General features: G+C 39.3%; 1 protein-coding gene across 7 annotated transcripts in view; it reads left to right on the plus strand.

Annotated features, from left to right (window-relative positions):
• The window catches only part of CC2D2A (coiled-coil and C2 domain containing 2A), a 1,114,036-nt gene that overhangs the window by 1,069,200 nt on the left and 17,050 nt on the right, over window positions 1–27,786 (plus strand). For 5 of the 7 annotated variants that reach the window (XM_087963696.1, XM_087963695.1, XM_087963697.1 and 2 more), the window contains 13 exons: window positions 2,133–2,224; window positions 7,028–7,042; window positions 7,218–7,385; window positions 9,468–9,573; window positions 10,309–10,418; window positions 11,571–11,667; window positions 18,752–18,853; window positions 19,133–19,309; window positions 22,401–22,604; window positions 23,100–23,189; window positions 23,776–23,889; window positions 24,290–24,424; window positions 26,260–26,382. In XM_087963696.1, coding sequence (XP_087819822.1) covers window positions 2,133–2,224; window positions 7,028–7,042; window positions 7,218–7,385; window positions 9,468–9,573; window positions 10,309–10,418; window positions 11,571–11,667; window positions 18,752–18,853; window positions 19,133–19,309; window positions 22,401–22,604; window positions 23,100–23,189; window positions 23,776–23,889; window positions 24,290–24,424; window positions 26,260–26,382 — 1,533 coding nt within the window. The remainder of the gene's footprint in view (window positions 1–2,132; window positions 2,225–7,027; window positions 7,043–7,217; window positions 7,386–9,467; window positions 9,574–10,308; window positions 10,419–11,570; window positions 11,668–18,751; window positions 18,854–19,132; window positions 19,310–22,400; window positions 22,605–23,099; window positions 23,190–23,775; window positions 23,890–24,289; window positions 24,425–26,259; window positions 26,383–27,786) is intronic. The other 2 variants (XM_087963699.1, XM_087963698.1) reach the window with 1 other exon arrangement.

The following is a 27,786-nucleotide window of genomic DNA, read 5'->3' on the forward strand; positions in this document are numbered from 1 at the left end:
TAACAGGATTTGCACAAATAAAGGGATAAGGCAAGGGTGTATCCTGGCCCCATTATTGTTTAATTTATACATCAATGACTTGCCAGGGCTAATGAAGGATACCATGGTACACATGCCAATGATCTTAAATACTTACTGTAACAGCTTGCTTTATGCTGATGATATGCTTTTATTATCACACAAGTAGGATTACGTAGGCTATTAAGAAGATTTAGCTCTTATTTCCAGGATAACTCTCTAATCATTAGTAAATCTAAATCAAAAATAATGGTGTTTGGAAGAAACCATCAGAGACATAGGTGGCATTTGGATGGTGAACCAATTGAATAGGTTAATTCCTTTGTATATTTGGGTGTAACTTTTTCCAAGACTGGATCTTAGGCCTGCCATCATCAGTGAAGTACATTTAGAGCAAAAGCCCATTTGAATTTATTGCTCAAACTAAAAAACCATAGTTATCCAGGGTCCCTAGTCTCATTAATCAAGGTTTATAAGGCTAAGGTTACCACAATGCTCTTGTATGGAGCAGAAATTTGGGGTCTTTACTCAACCACAGTCTTAGAACAAACACAGTCCCAGCATTTGAGATGTATTTTGGGTGTAGACCCAAGAACATCTGCTGCAGCAGTTAGAGCTGAATTGGGAATTTATACAATTCAAGCATTATCTAAAATTGGAGCTTATAACTACTGGTGCAAAGTTAATGAAATGGAGACTGATAGACTACCCAAATTATGCCTACTAGAGCAAATAAAACTACAATCACAAATCTCCTGGATCATTAAATTAACAAATTTTGTAAGAAGCTGTGGTCTTCCTATCTCTTGTGTAACAGGAGAACAATCTAAAAAAAGAGTTGCCCAAAGAATTAAGGATATAGATGCACAAACTGATATAGCTATCCTTAGTAAGGTAGGTAACTTGAAATGGTTGAGTAAATACAAATGTACTTTCCAAGTAGATAGCTACTTGAATTTACAACTCCCAAAACTTCTTAGGAAGATATTCACGAGAGCGAGATTTGAACAGCTTGACACAATGGTTAGATACGGGAGATTTCATGCAATACCGTACAATGAGCGTCTCTGCATTTGCGGAGCGGCAGAGGTAGAGGACCTGGCTCACATCCTATTTGACTGTTGCCTGTATAAGAGGATGAGAGACAGGTATCTTGGTCTATATATCAGGTGAATGACCCATTGGGATACCCATATCAAAATAAATTACCTTATGTCTGGCCAGAACTTGAAAATAACATTTAAAGTAGCACAGTATTTAAACAAAATGATTCGGTTGAGGGATTGATTGGGGTAGATTGCAAGGGCGACTCTGAAATATAATGTTATTATATTTTTAACTATATCTTAAATTATTGTACATTATTACAATTTTATTTTGGATTGTATTTTGGATTGTATTTTCATCTTAAATCATATTTTGTCTAGATTCCATTTTAAATTGTATTTTATTAAATTTCATTTTGAATTGCTTTTAAAATTTTTTAGTAACAATTTGTTGCTGGAACTTTGCACTTTGATATGGCCCAAGGGCTAATCAATAAAGACTTATTATTATTATTATTATTATTATTATTATTATTATTATTATTATTATTATTATTATTATTATTATTATTATTATTATTGTTGTTGTTGTTGTTGTTGTTGCTTTTTTTCCTTAAAAACTACATGTCTGGAATACTCTACCTGACTCTGTGGTTTTTTCCCCAAACCTCAAAAACTTTAACCTTAGACTGTCTACTATTGACCTCACCCCTTTCCTAAGAGGTCTGTAGGGGGCGTGCATAAGCGCACCAACGTGCCTACCATCCCTGTCCTATTGTTTCTTTTATTTTTCTTATATGTACCCATTTCATGTATTCATAGCTATGTTTATACTTATACCTATTATCTTGTAAGCGATTGACAAATCAAATAAATAAATAAAAATAAATAAAATAAAGTGGGAAGTAGGTATAAAAAGTTTGACTATCCCTGCTATAGACCATTTGCTTGATTGTTTTAGCCCAAAATTGGTCTTTAAGAAAAAGAACAGGTGCATTTGTTCATCTGAGCAGCACAACAATTGAGTAATTTCAGATTTCAGATAATTTTATTTTTCCTTTTTTTCAGGTTAGGGAGTCACTAATTAATCGTTTCCTGATCGCAAAACACCATTTTGTTCATTCTGACTTGGTCAATGAAGATGAAATCCTTACTGTTGGGTAAGGAAGAGAATACAAGGCTAGCTTAAAGTTGTAATAATATGTTTCAGATGTTTTTGTCTTACTTTGAAAGGTTTTAATTTAAATATTTTTAAAGTGCAATTGATGCCCTGAAAACCTTGCTTAATTTGTTTTAAAATGTAGCCATGCCCATTTCTAAGCAAACTTGTTTCTAGTTTTGTCTCAATTTAACGTTTAATGGAATAACATTTAATCTATCTTTCGTTGGCATTTTCAGTTACATTTTCTGAAAACATGGAGATAATTGGAGGTTGATAATGACAGTGTGAAATAGATTGTGTGGAAACAACATATTTCCACAACTATGCGGGACAAGGCATCTGGAAGTAGTTATGACAACATTTATTTTATAAGTGACATGAGGGTGTGTATGATGTCCCATGCAGAACCCATGATATCAGCTATCTCTGGAAGTAAAAGAAGGGCTAGGCCAGGAACTGAAGGAAGGCGGGCAGTTAACAACATTAAGGGCAGAAATGGAAACTCGCTAGAATACGAGACACATACCCCAAAAGAAGGAGCTCTTATGCCGGAGTGAAGCTGCCACGAAGAGATATACCATTGTTTATTACCAGTTCTGCAAGGTAGACCAGGTCATGTAGGACTACTTTTATTGTAAAGTTATAGCAACAGAATTCTTGCATCTTTGTGTGAAGCAAGAAGTTGCTTTTCTGAGACCTTTTTTCAAGTTTTATGGAAATGGACTCAAGCCCCATTTGTCTGATGATTGTCTTGATTTCTTAGTCTGATCTGCCTGGTAGGACAGGCAGAGTTTTAGTTAGACTTTTTTTGTCAGCACATTTCATTCCCTCAAAAACTTTGTCTGTTTCCCCATTTGGTTCCAACCCCTGCTTTTATTTCTTCTTTCTTTCCTTTCTAACCATTCAATCCATACCTATCTGAGAGTGAATTCCACTAAATATAGTGGGATTTTTGACCATATAGGACAGTTCTGTATATTTTCTATTTCCATGTAGACATTTCCAGTTCACTTTCATCTCTTGGTTCCCTTCTCAGTGAGGTGTTTGTGTGATGTAAATTAGTGTTGCTTGTTCAGATACTGCTGAGTTATGGTCTGGTTTCAGTCTGTTTGAATGGCTGGTTAGTTCGGATTGTTACCAGTCATGCAAGCAGACCAAACCAGACTATGACTCAGCAGTATCCAAACAAATCACACTAATTTAAATCACACAGCTGATACTGAAAACCAAAGATCATGCCTCACTAACAACAGCCAGCCAATCAAATAGTCCAAAGTCATCATGACTCAAAAGTAGGCAAACAAACAACATCCACACTCATTTGCATCACATAAAACATTATTTAAAGACCGGTGCTCTGACAGACGAGCACAATTCAAAGCACACTGATGATGTCTTCTCGAATGGTGACAAAATGTTTGCAACTATAAATTGCCAAGTTTGGAGCTCAGACCACCAGCCCAATTACCAACCCGAGATACTTATATTCAAATACGTTTCTTCTTAAAAATCTCAGTGTTGGAGCACCCACAACTTCTGAAGGGAAACCATTCTACTGATTAATTGTTCTCACTGTAAGGAAATTCCTTCTTAGTTCTAGGTTGGTTCTTTCCTTGATTAGTTTCCATCCATTCCTTCTTGTCTTGCCTTCAGGTGCTTTGGAAAATAGATTGACCTCCATCTTCTTTGTGGCAGCCCCTCAAATATTGGAACACTGCTATCATATCACCCCAGTCCTTTTTTTTTTTTCATTAGACTAGACATAACTCAATTTCTGCAACCATTCTCCATGTAGTGTTTGTCTGGAGTTACAGTGACACTGAAAAAGGAGGCTTGCAACCTGTCCATCCACTTTCAATCATTGTCATGTGGTCAGAATTTGGGTGCTTGGCAACTGGCATGTATTTACAATGGTTGCAGCATTCTAAAATCATGTGTTGGCCACCTGCAACCTCCCTAGCCAGTTTCTGACAAGCAAAGTCAAATCAGCAAGATTTGTTTTACAGCCACATTACTCACTTAACAATTGCAGCGATTTGCTTAACACCCATGGCAAAATCAGGCATGGCTTACTTAACAATTGTTTTGCCTAGCAGCAGAAGAAATTCTGGTCCCAATTATGGTTGTAAGACAAGGACTATCTATAAAAATGAAACAGAATCCTCTAAGAGCATCTGCTACTTCTGAAAAGTGCTTTGTTTAATTTGGTTATTCTGTTCTCCTTTAAACAAAGAACACTTGAATGTATGGAACAGGAGTGGGACAGAAGCCTTGTATGGTAGACATTGATTATCCAGACAGCTTCATGGATTCTGGGCTTTGTACATTCCCAAGTATCCTTTGCTAGCAATTTCAGGACTGAAGGAATGAACACATCTAAGAGCTTCTGACTCTCAAGCAATTGACGAGTTTCCTAGCTGTCAGATGGTGCTCCATTCAAAATCCAAGAAAGAAATACTCAGACTCCATTAATTAGATAAAAGATATCTTTTACTGGAAGTCAAGTGGTAGCAACAAAAGAATTCTGAATCTGAGAAAATGGGTGCGTAAATCACATATACAAAGTGATGGCAAAGTTCCCACCCCCAATAGTTCAATTGGCTCATCCAATTAAAAGTTGTGTATAGCATCATGTGGGCATCTCCAGGTGGTGATGAGGCCTCTGTCCGTTGACCTTGACATATTTCGATAAAGAGTTGTGGTTGCACATAGAATAGGATAGAAGCCTAAGCAAGAACCTTCCCCCCCAACTTATACAGTTCTATTTTGTAACACCACCAGCTTGCTTCCCATAACGATGTCCCCCTCCTCCCCCCGTTACTTATGACAGCCGAAAGATGCAAAGCAAAGGAAGAAAATCTTGAAGGCTGACACTAGCTCTTGCTCTAACTTCAACATCAAGATTGACCCAGTAGAATTTACAGGAGATTGGGAAAGCAATCAACATCTGGCATTCTAGTATTAGAACATATACAGTTGTGCTCATAAGTTTACATACCCTGGCAGAATTTATGATTTCTTGGCCATTTTTCAAAGAATATGAATGATAACACAAAAACTTTTATTTCACTCATGGTTAGTGGTTGGCTGAAGCCATTTATTAACAACCAACTGTGTTTACTCTTTTTAAATCATAACTACCCAAATGACCCAGATCAAAAGTTTACATACCCTGGTGATTTTGGCCTGATAACATGCACACAGGTTGGCACAAAGAGGTTTGAATGACTATTAAAGGTAACCATCCTCACCTGTGATCTGTTGCTTGTAATTAGTGTGTGTGTATTTAAAAGGTCAATGAGATCCTGGACTCCTGATAGATCCTTGCATCTTTCATCCAGTGCTGCACTGACGATTCTGGCTTCTGAGTCATGGGGAAAGCAAAAGAATTGTCAAAGGATCTGCGGGAAAAGGTAGTTGAACTGTATAAAACAGGAAAGGGATATAAAAAGATATCCAAGGAATTGAGAATGCCAATTGGCAGTGTTCAAGCACTACTCAAGAAGTGGAAAATGAGGGGTTCTATTGAAACCAAACCACGGTCAGGTAGACCAACTAAAATTTCAGCCACAACTGCCAGGAAAATTGTTTGGGATGCAAAGAAAAACCCACAAATAACTTCAGGTGAAATACAGGACTCTTTGAAAACATGTGGTGTGGCTTTTTCAAGATGCACAATAAGGAGGTACTGGAAGAAAGATGGGCTGTATGGTTGAGTCGCCAGAAGAAAGCCATTACTATGCAAATGCCACAAAGCATCCTGCTTACAATATGTCAAACAGCACAGAGACAAGCCTCAAACCTTCTGCCACAAAGTCATTTGGAGTGATGAGAACAATAATTGAGTTTTTTGGCCACAACCATAAACACTACATTTGGAAAGGGGTCAACAAGGCCTATGATGAAAAGTACACCATTCCTACTGTGAAACACGGAGGTGGATCACTGATGTTTTGGGGATGTGTGAGCTACAAAGGCACAGGAAATTTGGTCAGAATTGATGGCAAGATGAATGCAATCAAAAGATACTGGAGGAAAATTTGCATTCATCAGCCCGGAAGCTGCTCATGTGACGTACTTGGACATTCCAACATGACAATGATCCTAAACACAAGGCCAAGTCGACCTGTCATTGGCTACAGCAGAATAAAGTGACGGTTCTGGAGTGGCCATCTCAGTCTCCTGACCGAGCCACTCTGGGAAGATCTCAAATGTGCAGTTCATGCAGGACAGACCAAGAATTTACAGGAACTGGAGGATTTTTGCCAGGAAGAATGGGCAGCTTTACCAACTGAGAAGATAAAGAGCCTCATCCACACATACCACAAAAGGCTTCAAGCTGTCATTGATGTTAAAAGGGGCAATTAAGAACAGGGGTATGTAAACTTTTAATCAGGGTCATTTGGGTAGTTTCTGTGGTCATTATGATTTAAATTGATTGATAATAAATGGCTTCATCCAACCACTAACCATGAGTGAAAGATAAGTTTTTGTGTTATAATTCATATTCTCTGAAAAATGGCCAAGAAATCATAAATTCTGCCAGGGTATGTAAACTTACAAGCACAACTGTACTTCCTGATTTTACTTGCTAAAAGAAAAATTGCCCATGGTGTTGAACTTTTCAATCTGAGAAATGTAACTGATAGTGAAATTTGGCCTTATGTTTTGAGTTTTACAGATTTTTGTACGCTTTTTAGTCAATCTAGCTTATTTAATGAATGCTTTTTTGTTTATGCACCCAGTGAACTTCATTTCAATTTTGGTTTTTCTTTTTGTTCTGCTCTGCCTTCTGCTTAAGTTCTTCTGGCCCAGGGTATGTCAACTTGCATTCTCACTTCTATGTAGATGGTTGGTTTTGAGATCTATATCCAAACCAGTGTATTTTGTAGAATTATTATTGTTTAGAAATCATAGCTATTATACAATGTTAGCATGACAAATTATAGCAACAGAACCTTTATATTTTAGCTCTGCTTTTTTATTGATAGCTTTTTGAGTGTCAGCCTCTTTAAACTGGCCGAAGCAAAGCGACCCTTAAAACCAAGGCGAAAAGAGAGGAAGAAAGTAATGGCACAGAATCTCTCAGATGGTGACGTAAAACTCTTGGTTAATGTTGTTAGAGCGTTTGAGCTTCCTGTTAGAAAGTGTGCTGGGAGGTAAGCAACTTTTAATCCAGCTCTTAGTAATGTTCTTTACTAGATAGTATATTGGACATTGCTTTAGTCTGTATGCTAGTTAATCACAATCTTCGAGAGCAGTACTGGAGTATTTATTTTCCCCCCAATTTTTAATTATTAGCACTTTATTGTTACATAGCTATGTATCTTGCCTTCCAACACTTTAACTGTGCTTGTTCCATTCCTCCAGGCATATAATTCGAAAGTCCCTGAAAAGGTACTGAAAAATACTCTCTCGTGATGTGATGATGTGTAAGTAAACAAGAAGAGCTGCAGCCAAGGCAATGGGAGACCTCAGCCCAAAGCAGAAAAGAAGTATTAAAATCTCAGCGGCACCCTTCCTAGTTCCCTGGAAAGTAAAGGCAAGGGTAGGAGCAGGGGGATGTGCTTCTAGATTTGCAAGATTCTGTTCTTATAATAGAGGTTATAATACTTTATAATAATTGTAATACCTTATATATATATATATATATATACTGTTTTTCCCCAAACATAAGACCTATCCCAAAAATAAACCCTAGCCCAATTTCATGCCAAATATAAACCTTATCCCCAAAGTAAGCCCTACTCAAGAGCCTACACAGCCGCCCGGCCACACATTCTGTTTGGTTGCTACTGATACAAGGTGAGATGGTGGGGTGGAGGACGAAGCGAGGCAGTGGGGGGGGGTGGAGGATGAAGCAAGGTGAGGCTTGCACAGCTGCCCCACCTGTCCTGCCTCAGTTTACTTGAGGGCCTCACAGCCAGGCCATCAAGCGCTGACAGCTGCTTTTTTGATCAATATCTGCACTGGGTTGCAGTGTCTCAGGATCATGTGATCACCCTTTGTGACCTTCTGACAAGCAAAAACAATGGGGAAGCCAGGTTCATTTAACAACTGCAGTGATTCACTTAATAACTGTGGCATGACAGGTCATAACGAACTTAACAAGTATCTCACATAGCAACAAAAATTTTGCGCTCAATTGTGGTCAAAAGTTGATGACTACCTGAACAGAAGTAGTGTTAATACTCATGGTTTTGATTTCTCATGTAGACTACCTCACAGGGCAGCTTTCATCCAGCTTGCAAGTCTGAAAGCATATCTCGCCCTTCCCCCACTCTTGTTTCTACTTTCCAGGAAACGAGGGAGGGTCCTTTCCAGGTTATTGTCAGGCCCCCATTCCTGCCGTATGCTGAGACCTCCCTTGTGCAACCATTGCCTTGACTGTGGCTTTTCCTGTATCTCGAGGTCATTTTCACAAACCATCATATATGAACACCCCGGGATTTTCCAAAACCTATTCTATATAGAATCAAAAACCTTTTATTAACTTTCTGATGATTATTAGATCAGCAGATGCTATAGGTTATCATCAATATTTGATTTTACGGTTCAGATTAGGAGCAGCTGAACACCCCCTTTTACAGACGAAAAAAGAGCAAATTTTGCGAAATAAGTGGAATGGTGGGGGGAGCGCAGGGGCTAACGTTTCCCAGTTATGGTTCCAGCCTGGCAAAGCAACCTTTTTCTTTTGTTCCAGGACCTATTGAGATAAGATAAAACATCTCTGAAGAATATTTAGTTTAATAGTTGGTTCTTGCCATCTTTATTTATTTCACTTGAAATATTTAAATGAAATTGTTAATATTATTTTAGTTTCATTATTAATTTTCTTTTTCATGATCACTGCTATTACAACTTACCTTTGTATTGTGATAACTTTAGTCAGTTGTTGGCTTTTTAATTTATTCACATTTACCACATTTAACTGTTACAGAGATCAGCAGTACAGTATGTAAATAGCGTAAATAAGATGTGTGGATGGGGGAAGTAAACCTGTACTTGTTCATGCTGAACCAAATTGTTTGGGGAGGTTGGGGGATGGGTGGGGTGGAGTCGTATATGTGCAAAGTGAAAAAAAATAGCAAAAACAAGAGGGAAGGGAAATAATTTATTAGTAGTATTGCTGTGCAAATGTCATCATCAGTTTTGAAACGATTGTACTTAAAATCTTTTTGTTTTATTTTTTAAAAATCCTATTGGAAGTTTATTGACATTTTCTACACCTTTTTGTAAAGCAAACTTCAGCAGCCATCTAAATCGTCATGGGCTTTCAATGAGATGTTTGTTGTTTCTGCAACTCCACACAGCTCCAACCACAGTATGGACTGGACATTTAGCCAGGTACCTTACAATGCTATGAACCTGGAGTAGATGAATGGATAAATAGTTGAATAATAGCAATATCCTTATTCTTTTTTTATGTATAGGGATCACCATTCCTATTCTTGAGGGGTTCATTCTGTAAAATTGATAAATATAGCTGCTAACACTCAAAAAAAGATTTAATGCTTCTTTATAGCTTGTTAAATAAAGTATTTTTGGTAAATTTTGAATCCGAAAGCTTTAAAGATGTTTTCCAGGAGATTTCCCTTTATAAATGAAGATATTTCCACTTAGTGTACTCATCTTGTTATCCATAGTCATTTTATCCATGTTATTTGATTTGATTTGGAAGGAAATGAATTTTAGAAAATTTAAACACTAAAAGTAAAGAATGTTTTTTTAAATCTTTGGTGTTTAGATAACTTTTATTAATGTTAAGTGTTAGAAGCACGGAATGTTAGAAACAGTATTGAATAGGCAATCAAACAATAACATATTATACTATTTTGAAACAGCCAAATTTACATGAAATAGAAAATTTTGACCCTGGAAATTTTTTCCAGAAAGTGTCCATATCTATGACTGTAAAAGTACCTATTTATATATTTATTTTAATGGATGTTTACAATGGAGGTATCTACAGTTACTGGAGGTATCTACAGTTTCTAGTTTCAGTTGGAAAATGTAGTTTGATGTATCTTAGCTTTGCATCTCATCTAACATATCAAAGCTTTGAGTTCTGTTTAATTGTAGGTTTCAGTTCGGCCCTTTGTAGAAGTTTCTTTCCAGCGAACAGTTTGTCGGACGACCACCGCAGAAGGGTCAAACCCAAACTGGAGTGAAGAGCTGGAACTTCCGTTTAGGTGTGAATGGATCCCATAAAACCTTCTTTCCATTGGAGAAGAACTACATTGGGTGGGACAAAAAGGCCAGAATCAAATCGTGCATTTGGACACAACTGAGGATTTTCTTTCTTTCTTTCTTTCTTTCTTTCTTTCTTTCTTTCTTTCTTTCTTTCTTTCTTTCTTTCTTTCTTTCTTTCTTTCTTTCTTCTTCCTTCCTTCCTTCCTTCCTTCCTTCCTTCCTTCCTTCCTTCCTTCCCTTCCTTCCTTCCTCTTCCTCCTCCCTCCTCCTCCCTCCTCCTCCTCCTCCTCCTCCTCCTCCTCCTCCTCCTCCTCCTCCTCCTCCTCCTCCTCCTCCTCCTCCTCTCCTCTCTTCTTCTTCTTCTTCTTCTTCTTCTTCTTCTTCTTCTTCTTCTTCTTCTTCTTCCTCTTCTTCCTCTTCCTCTTCCTCTTCTCCACCTGTTCCTCTCCTCCTCCTCCTCCTCCTCTTCCTCCTCCTTTTTCTTCTTCTTCTTCTCTCCCCCCCTTCCTCCTCGTTTTCTCTTTTAGGTTTCTGAAAGTGGGAGATTTTGGTCTTTGTTATTTTAAGCCAAATTTGGAAATATTTGTTGCCCCTGTTACCTATCAGTTATTTAGCATTTGATTCTGTACCACTTTGTTCTCACAAAGTGCCAAATGAAAACCTTGTGTGAAAATCTCAATTGCTTTAGACCCAATAGGTGTCCATTAGTATAACTAACTGGCTTTGTATTTTTCTTAAAATAAATGCAGTTTTAATTTTTGTAGAAAACTGCAAAAGAACTGAGTTTGAAAACATGGCTGAAGAGTGGGCAAAACTTCATTCTGCTCCAGATCTTGATTCTACCAGTGTATCACTTACCCTCTCCAGCTTTAGGCATTTTTTATCGTTCCCTAATTAAATGAGATATCTTCTGTTCACATCTGAATGAAAGGTTGGGATTCTGATTGGGTTGGGAGTCAAACCTTGGAACTCTCTAATACTCTACTAACCCTTCTAATGGAACAGGATAATAGGATATTGCATTGTGATGAAATCAAGCTAATCTTGGAGAATATGGAAGAAGGAAAGAGAAAACAAGTCTTTGTCATGCTGATGTATTGCAAATTATATTTTGATCTGTATTGTATCTCTGTTTTAAAATATAATTACAGAGCTCCTAACAGTGACTATAGCAACTCTAGTCTGCAGTCAGTGAAGGATGACATCTTCATTAACATATTTGATGAAGTACTGCATGATATCTTAGAGGTGAGCAAATCATCTGAAAAATTCTGTTGACATTGTCTGTTGAGAAAACAAACTGAAAAGAGCTGAATGATGAGATTACATTTACTCACCTAATGGAGCACCAGGCAGAGAATATTCAGATATGAAAAGCAAAGTGTGCCCTCTAGGATTTGCTGTTCAGAACAGATTAGACTGGATATTCTGAAGGTCGGTAGTTTGAACATTCAAGCACTTTCTGTGAGGGGAAGGGGAAGAGAAGAATTTTTAAAAAGGAAGCACTTTTAGAGGTTCACTCTTAGTAGTGCTGATAACTATGGATGCATCATTGGAAACATACTGGAACTATTTTCATCAGTAAACACAGGAATCCTTGCTCTGATTTTATGTATTGAATAGGATAGGACAGGACAGAATAGAATAGCTTTATTTGGCCAAGTGCGATTAGACACACAAGGAATTTGTCTCTGGTACAGAAACTCTCATCTTTGATGTTATTTTATAAATAACTCATATTGGGAAACATAACTAATTGTCCTTCCTCCTCCTATTTCCACCATAACAATAACCCTGTAAAGTGGGTTAGGCTGAGAGAGGGTGGCTGGCCCAAAGTCTTCCAGCCAACTTCCTTGCCTAAGGAAGAACTATAACTCATTGCCTTCTGGTGCCTTATCTACTAGATCACCTTGTAGTCAAGAGTGACTGGCATCAGGATGTCTTCACTAAATACAGTATGTAATATCCAAAAATAGAATAAAGTGCTCAGAGCCATCAACAGAAGTGGTAAAGGAATGAAGGAAAATTGTAGGTTTCTCTTATTTACTGCCTTGGGTCTTTACTGAAGACATTTGTGGCTTTCAGAATTTCTTAAGCACCTTCAAAGGACACCATTGAACTTGTTCCACACCCCTTGAAGAAATCCTGCCAATTTCTGCATGGACAGGCTTTTATTCTATTGCCAAGGATTAATTTAATTTATTCAGATGCAAAAGACCTAATGAAGTGGCTTTTATTTTGATTGGTTTACTGATTACTTTTTATATCAATCCCATATTTCACTTCCAAATAAGTTTAAGAAAGAATAAAGTAAAATGTGGAAACCTCCGATGAAAAAAGACTATCAATATTCTTTTGTATCACACCTGGCCCAGCTTGGGCTCCTAAGAAAGAAAGACCCTCAACTCCGTTTGTGTGAAAGGTATACTTTTACTAAAAGCCAAGTGCTTTTTTTTTTTTTAACAGCAAAGCCAGAACTAAAAGTTTGTATGCATAGGTTCCCTAGTTAACTTTCCTGTTCCTCCCCCATTATCTCTGTATTCCAAAGAATTGTTTAGATAACCTTCCCTGCATCATTGGGCTACATTGTGAGCCGTTGCTTTCCCCTCCCAGGTCTCTGTCCTTGGATGACAAGCCAATGTCTCAGAAAAGCACGACGAGTAGTTTCAGTTCCCCCTTCCCAACAGCTCCCTTCCCCCATAGTGTCAAGGTTCCAAGTAAATATGTCCCCCGAATAAAAATCCAAGGCATCCTTTGTTCATCAAAGTCTATTTATTAGGAACATATCAAATTGGCAAGGTCTTGGTGTAATTCCGATTCTGACCAAACCCTGGAATTACACCCAGTAAAAGCAAAAGTTTGAAACTTCCCTCCAGAGTCACATTCTCCAATCAGCACACAGTCCATCAGTCCGATGACTCCAAGCTCCACCTTCCACCAGCTGCAGGCACCTTCTCAGTTCCTATGGGAAGGAATGCCAGCTAGTCATAACATTTCCCCTTTATCTCTACAACCTCCCTTCCTGCTGCTAGAATGTGGCGAGCCTCAAGCTCCATTGGAATCCTTTGCAGAAACTCTAAAGAAAGTTAAGAAAAAGAATAGGCAAAGACTACAGTTAAATATGGCTACACATATGTCAGCTTCAGGATTGACAGGCTGCCCACCTTCAAGCGAAAAGAATATCCTGCAGATAACCATAATAGATTAGTTAAAGCTCTAACCTCCTCTGCCACCGCCAGGAGCCCCCTTTGACTTATGAGGATACTTCTCATGAACTCTCATTATTAACTTGTCAGCATTTACTTTCCAACTCTTTACGCAAGTTGCCTCTCTTTAGGTAGACAAAATGTCCTCCCTGCTTAGAGTCATGGCTTCTCCGCAGGACTTGGATTCGCAGGGAGCTGGGGACATATAGCTTTGATCCTTTCCAAGCCATTCCATCTTTCTGGGTTAGAGTGTCTTTGTTGGTTTGGTACCAAGGATCTGCTGTTAGCTCATCTTTCAGTCTTTTGATCCTCTCCTCTTTGCCCCTAGGGCTCTGCAGCTTAAACTGTGCACGGGTGATGTGATAAGGGTTGTGATAAGGGTTGGGAAGGAGGAATTACTGCATGAATTAACTCCTCCCATTTGCTGTTAAATTGAGGCTTTCTTGACAAAGAGTCAGCGAGCAGGTTCCTCCCCCGGGATATACTTAAGCTCGAAGTTAAATCATTTGAAGTACTGTGCCCAATGAACTTGTTTTGTGGAGAGTTTTCTGGGGGGTTTTAGCGCCTCTAAATTTTTATGATCAGTCTAAACCTCAAAGGGCTGCTGACTGTCTTCCAAAAATTGCCTCCATGTGAGCAGTACCCAGCACGTAAGCCTCCTTCTCCTACACTGCCCACCTTCTCTCAGTGTCAGTGAGTTTTTTAGAAGCGTAAGTGCACAGCTGCAGGTTTTCCCTGGCATTCCTTTGAAGGAGGATGGCAGCCACAACCATGTCACTTGCATCTGCTTGTACCACAAAAGGTTGTTCTGGATCCGGATGCCTTAGTATCGGTTCCTCTGTGAAATGTTCCTTTGAAGGCTTGTTGGCATTCAAGGGGTTTAGCAGGTCTTCCTCCTGTCTTAAGTAATTCAGTGATGGGCAAGGCAATTTCTGCAAACGAAGGAATGAATTGGTGATAAATTTTGGAGGACCCCCAAAAAAATTGTTAGTTGCTTTCAAGTGTGTAGGGATTGCCAGTCTAAGATCTCTTTTACTTTCCCTGGGTCTATCTCTATTCCTTGGTTTGATAATGTGGTAGCCGAGGTAATCCAAAGCACTTTTATGAAACTCGCATTTTGAAAGTTTCACATATAACTTGCTAATTTGCACCAGTTTCACATGTTCCTCTAGGGCCGTGATGGCGAACCTATGGCATGTCAGAGGTTGCACACAGAGCCATCGCCCAAGCTCAGTTCTGCCACACATGCGCGCATGTGCCTCCTGCTGGCCAGCTGGTCTTCAGGTCTCTGCTGCGCGTGGGGGTGGGGTGCATGCCTGGGGATGGGTACATGCACAGGGAACACATGTACATGCGCGGGGGTGAAGCACATGCATGGGGACTTGCATGTATGCCCAGGGTGGGAGGTAAGTGGGGAGCAGGGTGCATGTGGGGGGAAGCATGCGTGTTAAATTTTGGGGGTGCACACATGCAGGTGTGCTTTGGGCACTTGGTGCCGAAAAGGTTAGCCATCACTGCTCTAGGGTTTTGTTGTAGGTGAGAATGTCATCTAAGTAAACAAGAACTTTCTTATATAGGTACTCATGCAGGACCTCATTTATCAATTGTATGAAGACCGCAGGGGCTATCCAAATAGCATCACTCTGAATTGGAAATTGCCTAGAGGACAGTTAAAAGCGGTTTTCCACTCTTCTCCTTCTTTTATTGGGACCCAGTAGTATGCCTCCCAGAGATCAAGCTTATTGAACACATTCCCTTTGGCTAGGTAGCCCAGCATATCTTTTATGAGGGTAGGGGTAGGTGTTGTGCACGCACCCAGCATTAATTCCTTTAAAGTCAATGTACAGCCTCATCCCCCAGTTCTTTTCCTTGAACAGTACGGGGGCGGCTATTCTGGATATTGCTGGCTGTATAACACCTATAGCCAAGTTAATGTCATTGTATTCCCTCAGTTCTCTCATTTCTTTGGGTATCATGCATCTTAGGTATTGGTAGCTTAGCCCCTTCCATAAATTCAATTGCACAGTCTGTGGGTCGGGGAGGTGGGGTAGAACATTGCATTCCTCCTCACTAAGCACTTCAGCCAGGTCCCTATAGTTCTTGGGGATCAGAGGAGTGTCAGGGGGCTATTCCAATAGTGCTTCTGTTGCTTCATTTCAGTCAGCAGAGGCTTGCTGCGGGAGGACCAATTCATCTGATAGACTTGGAGGTAGTTTGGAGCCTAGCGCTAGCTTGAGTTTCCTATAACCACCTTTCCAAGTAATGGAAGGGCACCACTTGTCTAACCAGGTGACGCTGGCTTAGTCATTTTCAGCACTTACTATAAGATAGAGAAGAATTCTTTATTGACCAAGCGTGATTGGACAAACAAGGAATTTGTCCTGGTGCAAATGCTCTCATTGTACATAAAAGAAAAGATACATTTGTCAAGAATCATCAGGTTCAACACTTAATAATAGTCATAGGGTACAATAAGCAACTAAATCATACTATGAAACCGTCAATATAAATCGTAAGGATACAAGCGACAAAGTTACAGTCATACAGTTACAAGTGGGAGAGGATGGGCAATAAGGAGTGATGAGAAGATTAATAGTAATAGTAATGCAGACTTTGTAAATAGTTGGACAGGGTTGAGGGAATTAACATTGGGTTAATGCCCTCAAGTGGTGCAATTTAAAAATTAATTTAAAAGGAGTTTCCGGTTTGTCGGCTTCGCGAGCGGTAGGGATTCGCGAAGCTGCGCGATCCCTGCCGCGCTAGCCGTTTGGGGCTCCGACCCGGACGGGTGCGGAGCAAGGCTGCCCTGCAGGGGTAGCTGAAGGTAAGGGGGATCCGGAGGAAGGGTCTGGGGGTGTTGCAGACCCCCTCCCTGGCCGGCAGAACCCCCTTTTACCAGGACGGTGCAGCGGCGGTGCGTAATGGCCGCCACAAAGAAGTCGGCAGCCGGGCAAGTATGCGCAGGAGGAAGAAGAGAAAGTTATTGAAAGTGAAAGTTCTTCTTGGTCGACCCAGGGCTTTGAGATTTATCTAATTTAATTCCTGGAAAAGATGGTTTTTTGATGATTTTTTCCACAAGAGAAAAAAAGCGGCTATTTTGAGGTGCTGAAAGGAAAGTTTACTCTCCCTCCCGACGGAATTAAGCCGGAAGGGAGAGGATAAAGAAAATATATAAATTTGGATCTTGTTGGAGGAGATGCCTTGAAGATTTGAGGACAGAAATATAATTTTAATAAGGCTTTAAAATATAGATTTGGACTCTTTTTTTTATTTGTTTGATACCACCCCTGGAAGAGGAAGGGGGAATTTTGGCTTGCTTGGATTTATTGAGGATTGTGGATTTTGGGATTGTTTTACCTTTCTCTCGGAATATTTGGTTGGTGTAAGAAGAAAGAGGAATAAAGAAAAGAAAAGATTTATTTATAATGGCTTTCCCTTTTGAAGACCTGAGGGATGAATATGAGCAAACAAAAGCAGCCTGCAAAGATGGTATGGAAAAAGCTTTTCTATTTCTAGAAATGGCGCTGGTCAATTACCAACAGACAATGGAACAGATGGAAACAGAAGTTGTTCCAGAAGAACAACAACAAGGAAAAGACGAAGACGCCATCTTTATTGAATCCCAAAACTTATCTAAGGAAGAAGGAAGGAAGAGAGCAAGGAAAATGAAGGACTTAAGATCTAAAAAAACATTTGAGAAAGAGAAAAATATGATGCAAAGTAAATATAATGATAGCAAACAAGAGAAAAAGGGAACACAACAGAGAAGGGATCCCAGCAAGGCAGAGGTTAGAACAGGGGTGGGCAAACTTTTTGGCTCGGGGGCCTCATTGACTTTTAAAATTTGACAGACGGGCCGCCACCTGGTGTCGAAATGCCTGTCATTACAAGTCAAAATCAAATGAATGCAATCATTCAATCATTCACATCAAACCTTAATTCTGTACCAATCTTCGGCGGGCCGGATTAAAAAGACCAACGGGCCGGATGTGGCCCACGGGCCGTAGTTTGCCCACCCCTGGGTTAGAAGAAGAAGGGGGGGTAGGAAGATTTGGTGGGGGAAGAAAGAAAGGGGAAAGGCGGAGAAAAGCCTCAAAGTTTTAAAATTGGATGGGAGAAGAGGAATTTTTTTTAGGGACAAAGGATGAAATATAAACTTCTGTAAGAAAGATTCTGCTAGGTACAGAAGATGGTATTGTAACATTTATATTTGAAATAGTAAATTAGAATGGTTTAAGATTTAATAAGAAATTAAAATGTTGAAGTTTTTAATAATGATTGATTTTTAAAATGTAATAAAATATTGAAGGAAAGGAGGATACAATGTATTTAAACATTTTTGGTGGATAGAATGTACCAAGCAGAACCGAATTGGGTATTTGTTATGTTGAATGTTAATTTTACTAACTTAGGGGGAGGATAGAAAGGCATCATACTCTGATTAGTGATTTCAGGAGAAATTCTTTTTATTATAAGAAGAGATAGAGGGATAATGAATGGGCAAAAGATATAAATTTAATGATTTAATTAAGATGGATTAAATAAGATAGAATTGTGAAGAGTGATATGCGCTGCCCATGCAAAGAGAGGTAACTGGGGCCAAGGTACTTTACTAAAAGATTTTTTTATGTTTGTTTGTGTTTGTTTTGTGTTTTATGAGAATATTGGGGAAATTTTTGTAGAAAGACAGGAGAAGATTTAAATATGTAATGATTTGTTTGTTGTTGAAATTTTTAATAAAACTTGTTTTAAAAAAAAATTAATTTAAAAGTAGAAAAAGTACTGAAAGAGTAAAAATAGTAAAAAAAAAAAAAAAAAAGAGAGGGAGAGAGAGCAAAGCTTAAAGCTGCTACTCACAATTGCTATCTTGGAGTTTTTTTATATTTATAAACTAGATTGGGTTACCTTTGAATGCCACTCTGCTACTACGGGTGTTATTCCTATTATTATTTGTTGGTTTTAATTGTATTTTTGTTACCCAGAGTGTCAACTGTGAGATGGACAGCTTTGTAACTTGGCAAATTAAATAAATACATTAATTCTAGAGAATCTAGGAAAGAGAAATAGGGAAGCTCAACATGTTCTTTTTGCAAATGTTGATCAGGATTTTTGGGACATTTTCTTAGGATGATCGTGAAAGAGAAACCGGTGGGGTCCATACGTGTATGGAAAAGCGCTGGCTTGGATTGATTCGGATACCATTTACAACAGTATATTTTCAAGGAAGAGTAAGTGCTAAAGAAAGCATTTTTACAGACAAACATGCATATAAATAGCATTAATGCTTAACAACTCCTGGTGGTGCTGAAGTTAAAGTGCAGTATTGCAGGCTAACTCTTCCGGCAGCCTGGAATTCAATCCATTCTTCCAAGGTCAGTAAAATGGGGACCCAGATTATTGGGCACAATATGCTGACACAGGGTGCTTTATGAGGCAGGATGCAAGTCTTAAGTGCAATTATTGCTATTGTTATTTTTACCCAGGACTCTTTGTTTCTCTTTGTCTAGATTGATGGCACATTTAAGATTGAAGCTCCTCCCATTCTTCTTGGCTATAGCAAAGGGGAAAATGTGGGAATTGACAGAAAATACGATTCCATACAGCATCTGAGTGATGGTTCCTACCTTTCCTTGTTCATTACAATTGAACCTCAACTTATTCCTGGAGAATCAGTTCAAGAAAGGGTAAACCAGGACAAGTTTTATTTCTGGGTATAATTTGGACATTTAGGAAGGGGTTTGCCTCCATTTTCATAAAATCCACAAATAGCAAATAAATGGGACTCCAATTGAACAGGTATGCACTTTTCTTAGTGTGCAATTTATCCTGGCATGCCCATTTTTCTTTCGGAGGAAGGGTTGCACAATATGCCTCTACAATTATTGTAAGATTTTACCATTCAAAAGGAGCCATTATATTCCTGCAGCCTGAAAGGTCTTCCAAGTGAAGGTAGTCCCACAAAATTGCTCCAAAAAGTGCTCCCTACAAAACTCAATACTATCAAAACCAACTAATGTAAGTTTATTGGAGCCATTTTGATAGTTCAAATAGTATCAAAAATGCCATTTTACAAATAGAAACAGACATCGTTTCGATGCCAGAGTATGGTTTCTTCTTAACTTCTGACTAACCCACCTGTATTTACAGATCATTTAAAATCATCATACCTTTAAAAAGTGCTAGATAAAATGGAGTTGCTATGCTGGTTATAGAAAATCTATGCACATTAAGCTTTAATAGTGCTACAACTGCCCTTAAATAACAAATCTAGAATTTAGATCTCCAAACAAGCCTATGTAAAGTCACACCCCAATATTTATCATTTGCTTCCAAAAGGATCCCTTCTGACCATGAATTTATCATCCAGTCCAATTTTAAAATTTGGTAAGACCTTCACATTAATCAGGTTGGATACTATGCCTCAGCAGTCTTTCTTGGATGTTTTAATTTCAATGTATTTCAAGGTATTCCAATGCATCTTTGGTTATTTCCAAGTGGTTATGGTCCAATAGAAATTCTGTTCTCTATATAAGAACTCTAAGCTGACCCTTATATGTCCCATCATGAAGAAATTTCCAGGTAGAGCAGCAGTCCCCAACCTTTCCAACTTGACAGATCAGCATGGGCATGTATATATGAGTGACAGGTGCATGTGTGCATGCACAACTCTATTGGTACGGGCACACACGTCCTCCACTCAGGTGAATGGACATATGCACATGAGCAGGTGGCGCTTGTTTTTGCACACAAAGCTCCACTTGCATAAGCGGAGGGCGCTTGATTGGATGGTGCTTCTGCATGAAGTTCCATTTGTGCAAATGGAACGTCACATGCGAGCGGCCTTTGGTCCTCTATTCAAGCTCCCTCCACTCGCATGAATGGAGCTTCAAGCGTGAGCACAAGCACCCCCAACTCCTGTGCAAAGCTCCATTTGTGCAAGTGAAGGGCACATGCACCCACCACTTGCATCAATGGAGCTGTGCGCATGTGCATGCTCCTGCCACGCACACTTCCCCACACTAGGCTGGGCCGCCAAGGTGGAAAGATTGGGGACCGCTGCTCTACCTGGAAATTTCTTCATGACAGAACATATAAGGGTCTGCCTAGAGTCCTTCTATAGAGAACGGTATATGGCCTAGAATTTCTATTGGAAATAACTGAAGATGCAACTATAGATGCTGAACCATAAAATGAGAAGATGGGAATAAAGTTGGGGATTTGGGAGTGTGAAGCGATGTTTTCATAAGTTCAAGGTGCAGTGAAAGGGCAAGGCCTGTTTGGGATGGGCATTGAATATACTTCTCCAGAGAACAAAGTTTTTTGCTTCTAGTCATTTCTTCATAAATTTTGAATTGCATATCTATCTCTATATACCTGTCTCTGTTTCTATATCATTCCCATTTGGAAGCAAAATAGAATTCTCGACTATTAACTTTAATCCTTTTCCTTAACCCATCCTTTTAATCAGAACTTGCTTCATGAAAATTCATGTCCAGGTCCAATTATTGTTTATGGACTTCTCTCAATGGTTTGATTTCAGAAATTTCAGCATTTTGAAAGGGTTTAGTTGAAACAAAGATTATATAACTCTTCCTTGAGAGTGAGTTCAGTCATCTAGTTTCAGTAGAGATGGGCAGATTTTCCTTTCCATGATGACGTCTTGCTAGAAAGCTCACTTCTTTTCCTAATAAGCACAGTTCCTTCCTACTTTTGGAAAAATGATAATTAAATAATCAAACATTTCCCTTACTATTTTAACAGCTTAGTTTTTATATTCTTTCACACGATTCTTGCCCATTGCATTGCATTGCATTGATATCTCCCCCCTCACCCCGCCTTTTCTTGCTGGTCTTCCTGAATCTGTGTAGATGCATGAAATGTTGAAGAAGGTAAATGATGTTTAAATGTAATTTAAAAAATAAATAAATAACAGGGTTTGGTTAGAACTATTTATGTTTGCTGTGCATTTGTTTCCTTGTACATTTAAAACTAGTGTTTATACAGTACATAATATGTGTCTGATTATTTTGACAATAGTAATGTACTTGTTACAAGATATAGGAACCACCCCAAGACACTCTGTACTTCTAAGGTGGTATGTTTGGTGCTGAGATAGAATAGGGAATTGGAATTATTTTATATACTTTAGAGATAAAATATACTGATATATCCAAAGTCTTTACTATTACTGTTAAAATTATTGCTGTGACAACTATTATTATATTACTGCACTCTTTTCTGAACTTACAGAGAAGAAGAAAAAGGGAAGGGAGAAGTGAATCAAAAGAGAAATAGGAAATTGAAGAGATGCAAACAAGTGAAAGAGTGAAATCAGAAATATATTGTGAATTAGATATATAGAAGAGTCAACCTTTGTGTGTTTATTTAGCAATGAATTATAGATGGGAATGTGTATTTCAGTGCCCCATGTTTTATTAACTTGGTGGAAAATGTCTCAATTAAAGACAAGCTCCCTGGCATTTGGCACAGGATAATTGTGCAATTCCAGAAAAAGATGCAGTTACTTTAAAGAGTCATTGACAGGTACTAACGCTGCCCTCTAGTGAGCTCCTTGGCTGAAGTTTCATTGAATCAAAGCATCCTTTGAATATCCTCCTAGTGCCTTTCTTCCATCCATAACAAGAAATATCATTTATATCCAAAGCATTAATCTTGACAGGAGTTGTCTGTGGCTATGAGCATATTAGCTATTTAAGTTTTATGCATTAGTTGCAACATTTTTTTAAAAAAACTTGGATTTTTTTTCTCTTCAAGTTTGACACTCAAGAAGATGAGAAGCTTCTTCAAGCAGCTGAAAGATACAAAGCTGAATGTGCCTTGAAATTTCCAGATCGCCAGTGCCTGACCACTGTAATTGACATCAGTGGAAAAACACTCTTTGTTACGAGATTCATCAGAGCACTCAACCCCCCAGAAGAGCTCCTACAAGTCCATCCAGACAGTCCACAGCAAACCTCGGTGCGTATTTTTATTCTCTGAGGAACTTACATCTGTAACATGCAAAGCAAGATTTAATTCTTTGCTTCAATAAAACAGAATGTTTGTAGCTCAGGGTTGAAATGAGGGGTCTTTGCTGCTCTCTGAGCTTGGTTATTTTCTTGCAGACATTTCATTTCCTAAACTAGGTAACGTCATCAGTGCTGGTGTTATTTAGTTTGGGTAGTGTTATTTTAGTTTTGTTTTGCTCACTTTAAATCTCAACGGGTCTGCTTCATGGATTTCTGAGAAGTGAACCAGTCAGCCCAAGGACATTGACCTGACTTGGTGCACTCAAACTGAATTATTTTGGACCAATCTGGAAGATCTAGCCTGATCTAGCCTGCAACAAGCCCAGGAGAAACCAAAAGAGACCCACCATTTCTAAAGAGAGGACAGTCTTGTGTTTATAATAACAAGGGCAGCTTTGGCCTCAGGCTAATGAGAGGATTTTTGCTTTCTCTTCTCTGTACATAGGAATTAATTGCCCGATATGTAGCCCTGATTCCTTTCTTACCCAATAAGGTATCGTTTGCTGGAATTTGTGATCTATGGAGTACTTCTGATGTAAGTTAAAAGCTTCAAATGTCTAGAACTCTGTGTTTTATCATCAAAAGAAGTTATTTTGTAATCATTTATGCCAAAACAATAGGGGTATGTGTGGAATAATTAAAGTTGCTGTGGGTTGTGATGTTTGTTGGCATTAACAGTGTTATGCTCTTTTGCATTGGTATACATGCATCAACTTTGGGGAGAGTGGAAAATTTGAATTGCTGCATATGACCTTTTAGGATAAATAGACATTGAAATCTCATCAAAGGCTTTGTTGAGGCAGGCACCATCTGCTTTCAATTTTAGTGATCCAGTTTGGTCTACAATTCTGTAATTAACCTTCCTTTAATCATGCTGCAGTAAGCTAATTTTTTGTATAAAAGGATGTTATGCATTTGTGAAGAATATTTATTTTCTGATTGTGTAGTTCTAAGTTGAACCACTTTAAATGAAAATAAGATATAGCTGTTTCCATTACACAGCTGGAGTAGTTGCACTTTATAGCTGCCCTTTCACTTTAAGTGAAATTTAAATTAAGCCAAAATATTCAGTGATAGAAAATAGACCTTAACAGCACCATTTGTTTGCTCACATTTCTTAGCAGTTCCTTGATCTTTTGGCTGGAAACGAAGAAGAACATGCTGTGCTATTGTGTAATTATTTTCTTGCTCTTGGCAAAAAGGCCTGGCTTCTAATTGGGAATGCTGTTCCAGAGGTAAGGCATTTGTGCTTAGCAGTTCAATAAAACTTCCTTGCATGAGAAAATATGCTGCCTCACTACTCCATGGTCCATACTGATTTTAGAAGCAGACAGAAACCCTGGTTCAGAGGTTATCCCCCTGTACAGTGAGCAGGTTGTCCCAGAGTTTCCAAAATAAATTTTTCTTTTTATGCTGCTGGACTGGATTATTGGATTTCTATTATATTCTTCCATTGGCTCATTAGAGTGGTTCAGTTATTGGACACTGAAATGCCTGGATTTATCACCTGAAAGAGCCTGTCCTCTCTTCTCCACTTTAGCTAATTCAGAATTTGTGTCTTAAGCACTAATAGACAAATAGTAGAAGGGGAAAGGGAGAATTGTAAATTGTAAATAACTTTATTTTTCCCAACAGGGATCAACAGCTTATGTGCTAACTTGGGAACAAAACCAGTATGTGATTTGGAATCCAAGCCGTGGGCATTTTTATGGACAATATGATGCTTTCTGTCCATTGAAAAGGGTCAGCTGTTTGATTTCTGCAGACAATGTAAGTGAACCACCCCTAGCTGCCCTACCAGCACAGCTGAGCCGTTCCTGTCAGCTACATGGGCTCACTGCTAGATAGTTTGCCTGCACATAGGTTACTTTTCCTCTTGCACCCGGAGATGTGCTCTGTAGCTGAGGACACCTGGAATTTAATCCATATGCCAAAGATGTTATCTGGATCTTGCCAAGCAGGTTCTTGACAAATACCTTGTGCATCTAGTGCATGATGAGCTTGTCAGCCTGGCTCCAACTGGCATAAGTTTTATTTGCAGTCATATGAAGAGTAAGTGCCTTCTTTCTTTCATCAACTGGAAAGTTGGTGCCAATTCTCTTCCAAGTGAGTCAGTTGAAAGCAGAAGCAAGGGCTGTGGTTGCTTTCTGTTCGAGAGCCAGAATTAACTCAGCAGCTGTGCAAAATGAGGGCAAGCGGCATCATGACTTGTGCAAATCAACAGGCACAAGCAAATTTCATTTTTTCATGATTTTCTGGAGATACAATGTACTTACCAGACTTTTTTTATGGTGGCAAGGCAAAGTGTGGGTAGTACCATGTTTCCCTGAAAATAAAACCTAGTATTATGTTCTTTTGGGCTGGAAAATAAACACTTGGGCTTATTTTTTGGGGGGGGGTCTTTTTTTTTTAAGTGCAGGAGGCAGCAAGCGTGGGGGGCCCTGGCAGTGGGAGCACCTGCCCTCTCTGTCCCACTGTCTGCTTGCCCACGACTGCAATAGGCCAAGCTCAGCATGCCCTGGGCCCCACCAACCCTGCCTGCTGGCTCTTCGCCTTCCTAGCATGACGGGTGGAGGCTGGGACATGTTGAGAGCTTGGCCCCAATTGAGGCTGCAGACAAACCGACAGTGGGATGGAGAGGGCAGGGCCGATGGTAGCTGCCCAAACACACTTCGCCCAGAAGGAGACGAAGGTTCACGTGGTTGCAAAGGGGATGCTTTGAAAGGGAGCAAATCACTCTGTCCCCAAATACCTGATAGGCGACCAAACACTTTCGCCTGGACAGAGAAACGATGGAGTCTCAAAGCTTCGTGTGCTTGCAAATAGGGTGATTAGCTCTGTTCAAAGCATCCTGTTTGGAAGCACACGAAGCTTTGTCTCCCTGTGATCAAAAAGTGCTCAGCAGAACTAAGTAGAGTCAGATGATCCCAAATGCGCTGCCCACTCTGTTCCACCATCTCTTGACTTGCCTGCTCATGCACCCGGTGGGGCGTCAGGATAGCCTGCTTCTCCCATCCCCCGTGCCAGTGCCACCACACAAGCCTCCCACAAGCCTCCTGTGAGTCAGGCAGCCACACAGCACATCCGGATCGCCTGTCTTCTCCCCCTGCCTCTGCCTTCACACTTGGAATTAAGGGTATTTGTGCCGTACCAAGATGCCAGCAGGCTGCGGCTACTGCCAAACACCATCAGCCCCCGTGCACTCGCCACGTCTTGTGTTGGCCATGCCTATTCCCTGAGCTTATTTTCAGGGTAAGGATTATAATAGGCCCACCCACCCACCCAAAAAAATCAGGCTAGGGCTTATTTTTGGAGTGGGTCTTTTTTGTTTTCTGGGGAAACTACAGTATGTTCAAGCTTGGATCTGGAGAGCTTCCAAATGTCTGTTGATTTCAATTGAATTTCTTCCCCCTTATTGGCCACATCCTGCCATTGTGTCAGAGGTTCAAATTAAAGTCAGAAGGAACAAGACAGTGTTTAAACAGACCCGCCATATCACCCCTATCTGGGTGAAAGTAAGCTTTGTGGATTTACTCCAGATCAATTAGTCCTGAATTACTACTGCATAAAAGAGATAACACTTAAATAATTTTTTCCCCTCTTAGGTTTGGTTTAATATTCAACAGGATGATTCCCCACCAAGAATAAATTTTGATGTCAATAAAACCAAATATTGGAAACCTTTCTTTTCTAGAAGTTTACCATTTTCTGGTCTCTCCAGTGTTCAGGTAAAAGGAACTTTTGGTCTCATGTTATTAAAACTATTGAGAAATGTCCTCTTCTCTTTTCTTACAAGTTCAGATTAAGATAGTTTATTAGGAGGAGGGGAATCTTCCTCTTAATAGCAATTCTGTAAAGTGGATTGGAATGAGATCTCCTTCAACCTTGCACAGTCCTCTCTCTATATATTATAGCACGGACATAACAATTTCCACTGTACAGGTAGTCCTTGTTTACTGACTGTTCTAAAATGCAGCAGTCCACTTTATGATCATATCACTTAGCAACAGAGTTGCTGGTTCCAATTGTGATCCATAAGCAAAGTCTACCTATATCTGAAATGGCTGAAAGGGGATAATATAAATAAATTGTTTTAGTATTTTAGTAAATAGTATTTGCTTTGCTGATTATTTGTGTTGTTTGCAATGCTATGTGCAAGGATGGAATGTCAGAGTTTAGCTGCAGAGTTATTACATCAAGTGATTAAGTATAGTATAAGTATAGTAGTATATGAGACTCTAGGCTCTGCGGTTTTCTTGGCAACATTTTGGGAAGTAATGCCTTCTTGCCTTCTTCCGAGGGCTGAGAGTTTTAACCACTAGACCAAACTGGTTCCAAATCTTTTTAATTGATTCCTATCCCCACCCATCTTCAGTAAATAAAATCATACATTGGTATATAAAATCATACATTGCAATGTCCTACCTGTCAATGAATACTTCAGCTTCAACCATAACAACACAAGAGCACACAATAGATACAAACTCAAAGTTAACCGCACCAAACTTGATTGCAGGAAATACGACTTCAGCAATAGAGTGGTCAATGTCTGGAATACCCTACCCGACTCTGTAGTTTCTTCCCCAAACCCCAAAAACTTTAACCTTAGACTGTCTACTATTGACCTCACCCCTGGTGCATAAGCGCACCAACGTGCCTACCGTCCCTGTCCTATTGTTTCTCTTATTCTTCTTTTATTTTTCTTATATGTACCCATTTCATGTATTCACAACTATGTATACACTTATACTTATTATCTTGTAAACAATTGGCAAATCAAATAAATAAAATAAATAATAAATAAATAAATACCTTTTCCTCATTTGATCCATTCATTCTATACCTTGGTGCCCTCTAGTTTTGTTACTATGGTCAAAGTCAATCTTGACTCCTGGTGACTATGTAGTGAGGTTGCTTCCGTTTTCTTGATAGCCTATCTTGGAAGCAGTTTGCCCTTGGCTACTTCCTCCTAGGTCATCCAGTTAGCTTTGTGCTTGACTTGGGACCACAAAATTTCCCAGGATCTAGCTTGGTGCCTTTAACCAATTACACCAAATTGGCTGTCTAAGTAGTGGTTTAGATATATTTAATTTAAAAATTGCACACGACAAAAGTGTTCTTTCTGCAACAGA

Source organism: Notechis scutatus, chromosome 4 (assembly GCF_049901735.1).
Source record: "Notechis scutatus isolate UNSWTSFEM ecotype Mainland chromosome 4, rNotScu1.2, whole genome shotgun sequence".
Classification (NCBI taxonomy): Eukaryota; Metazoa; Chordata; class Lepidosauria; order Squamata; family Elapidae; genus Notechis; species Notechis scutatus.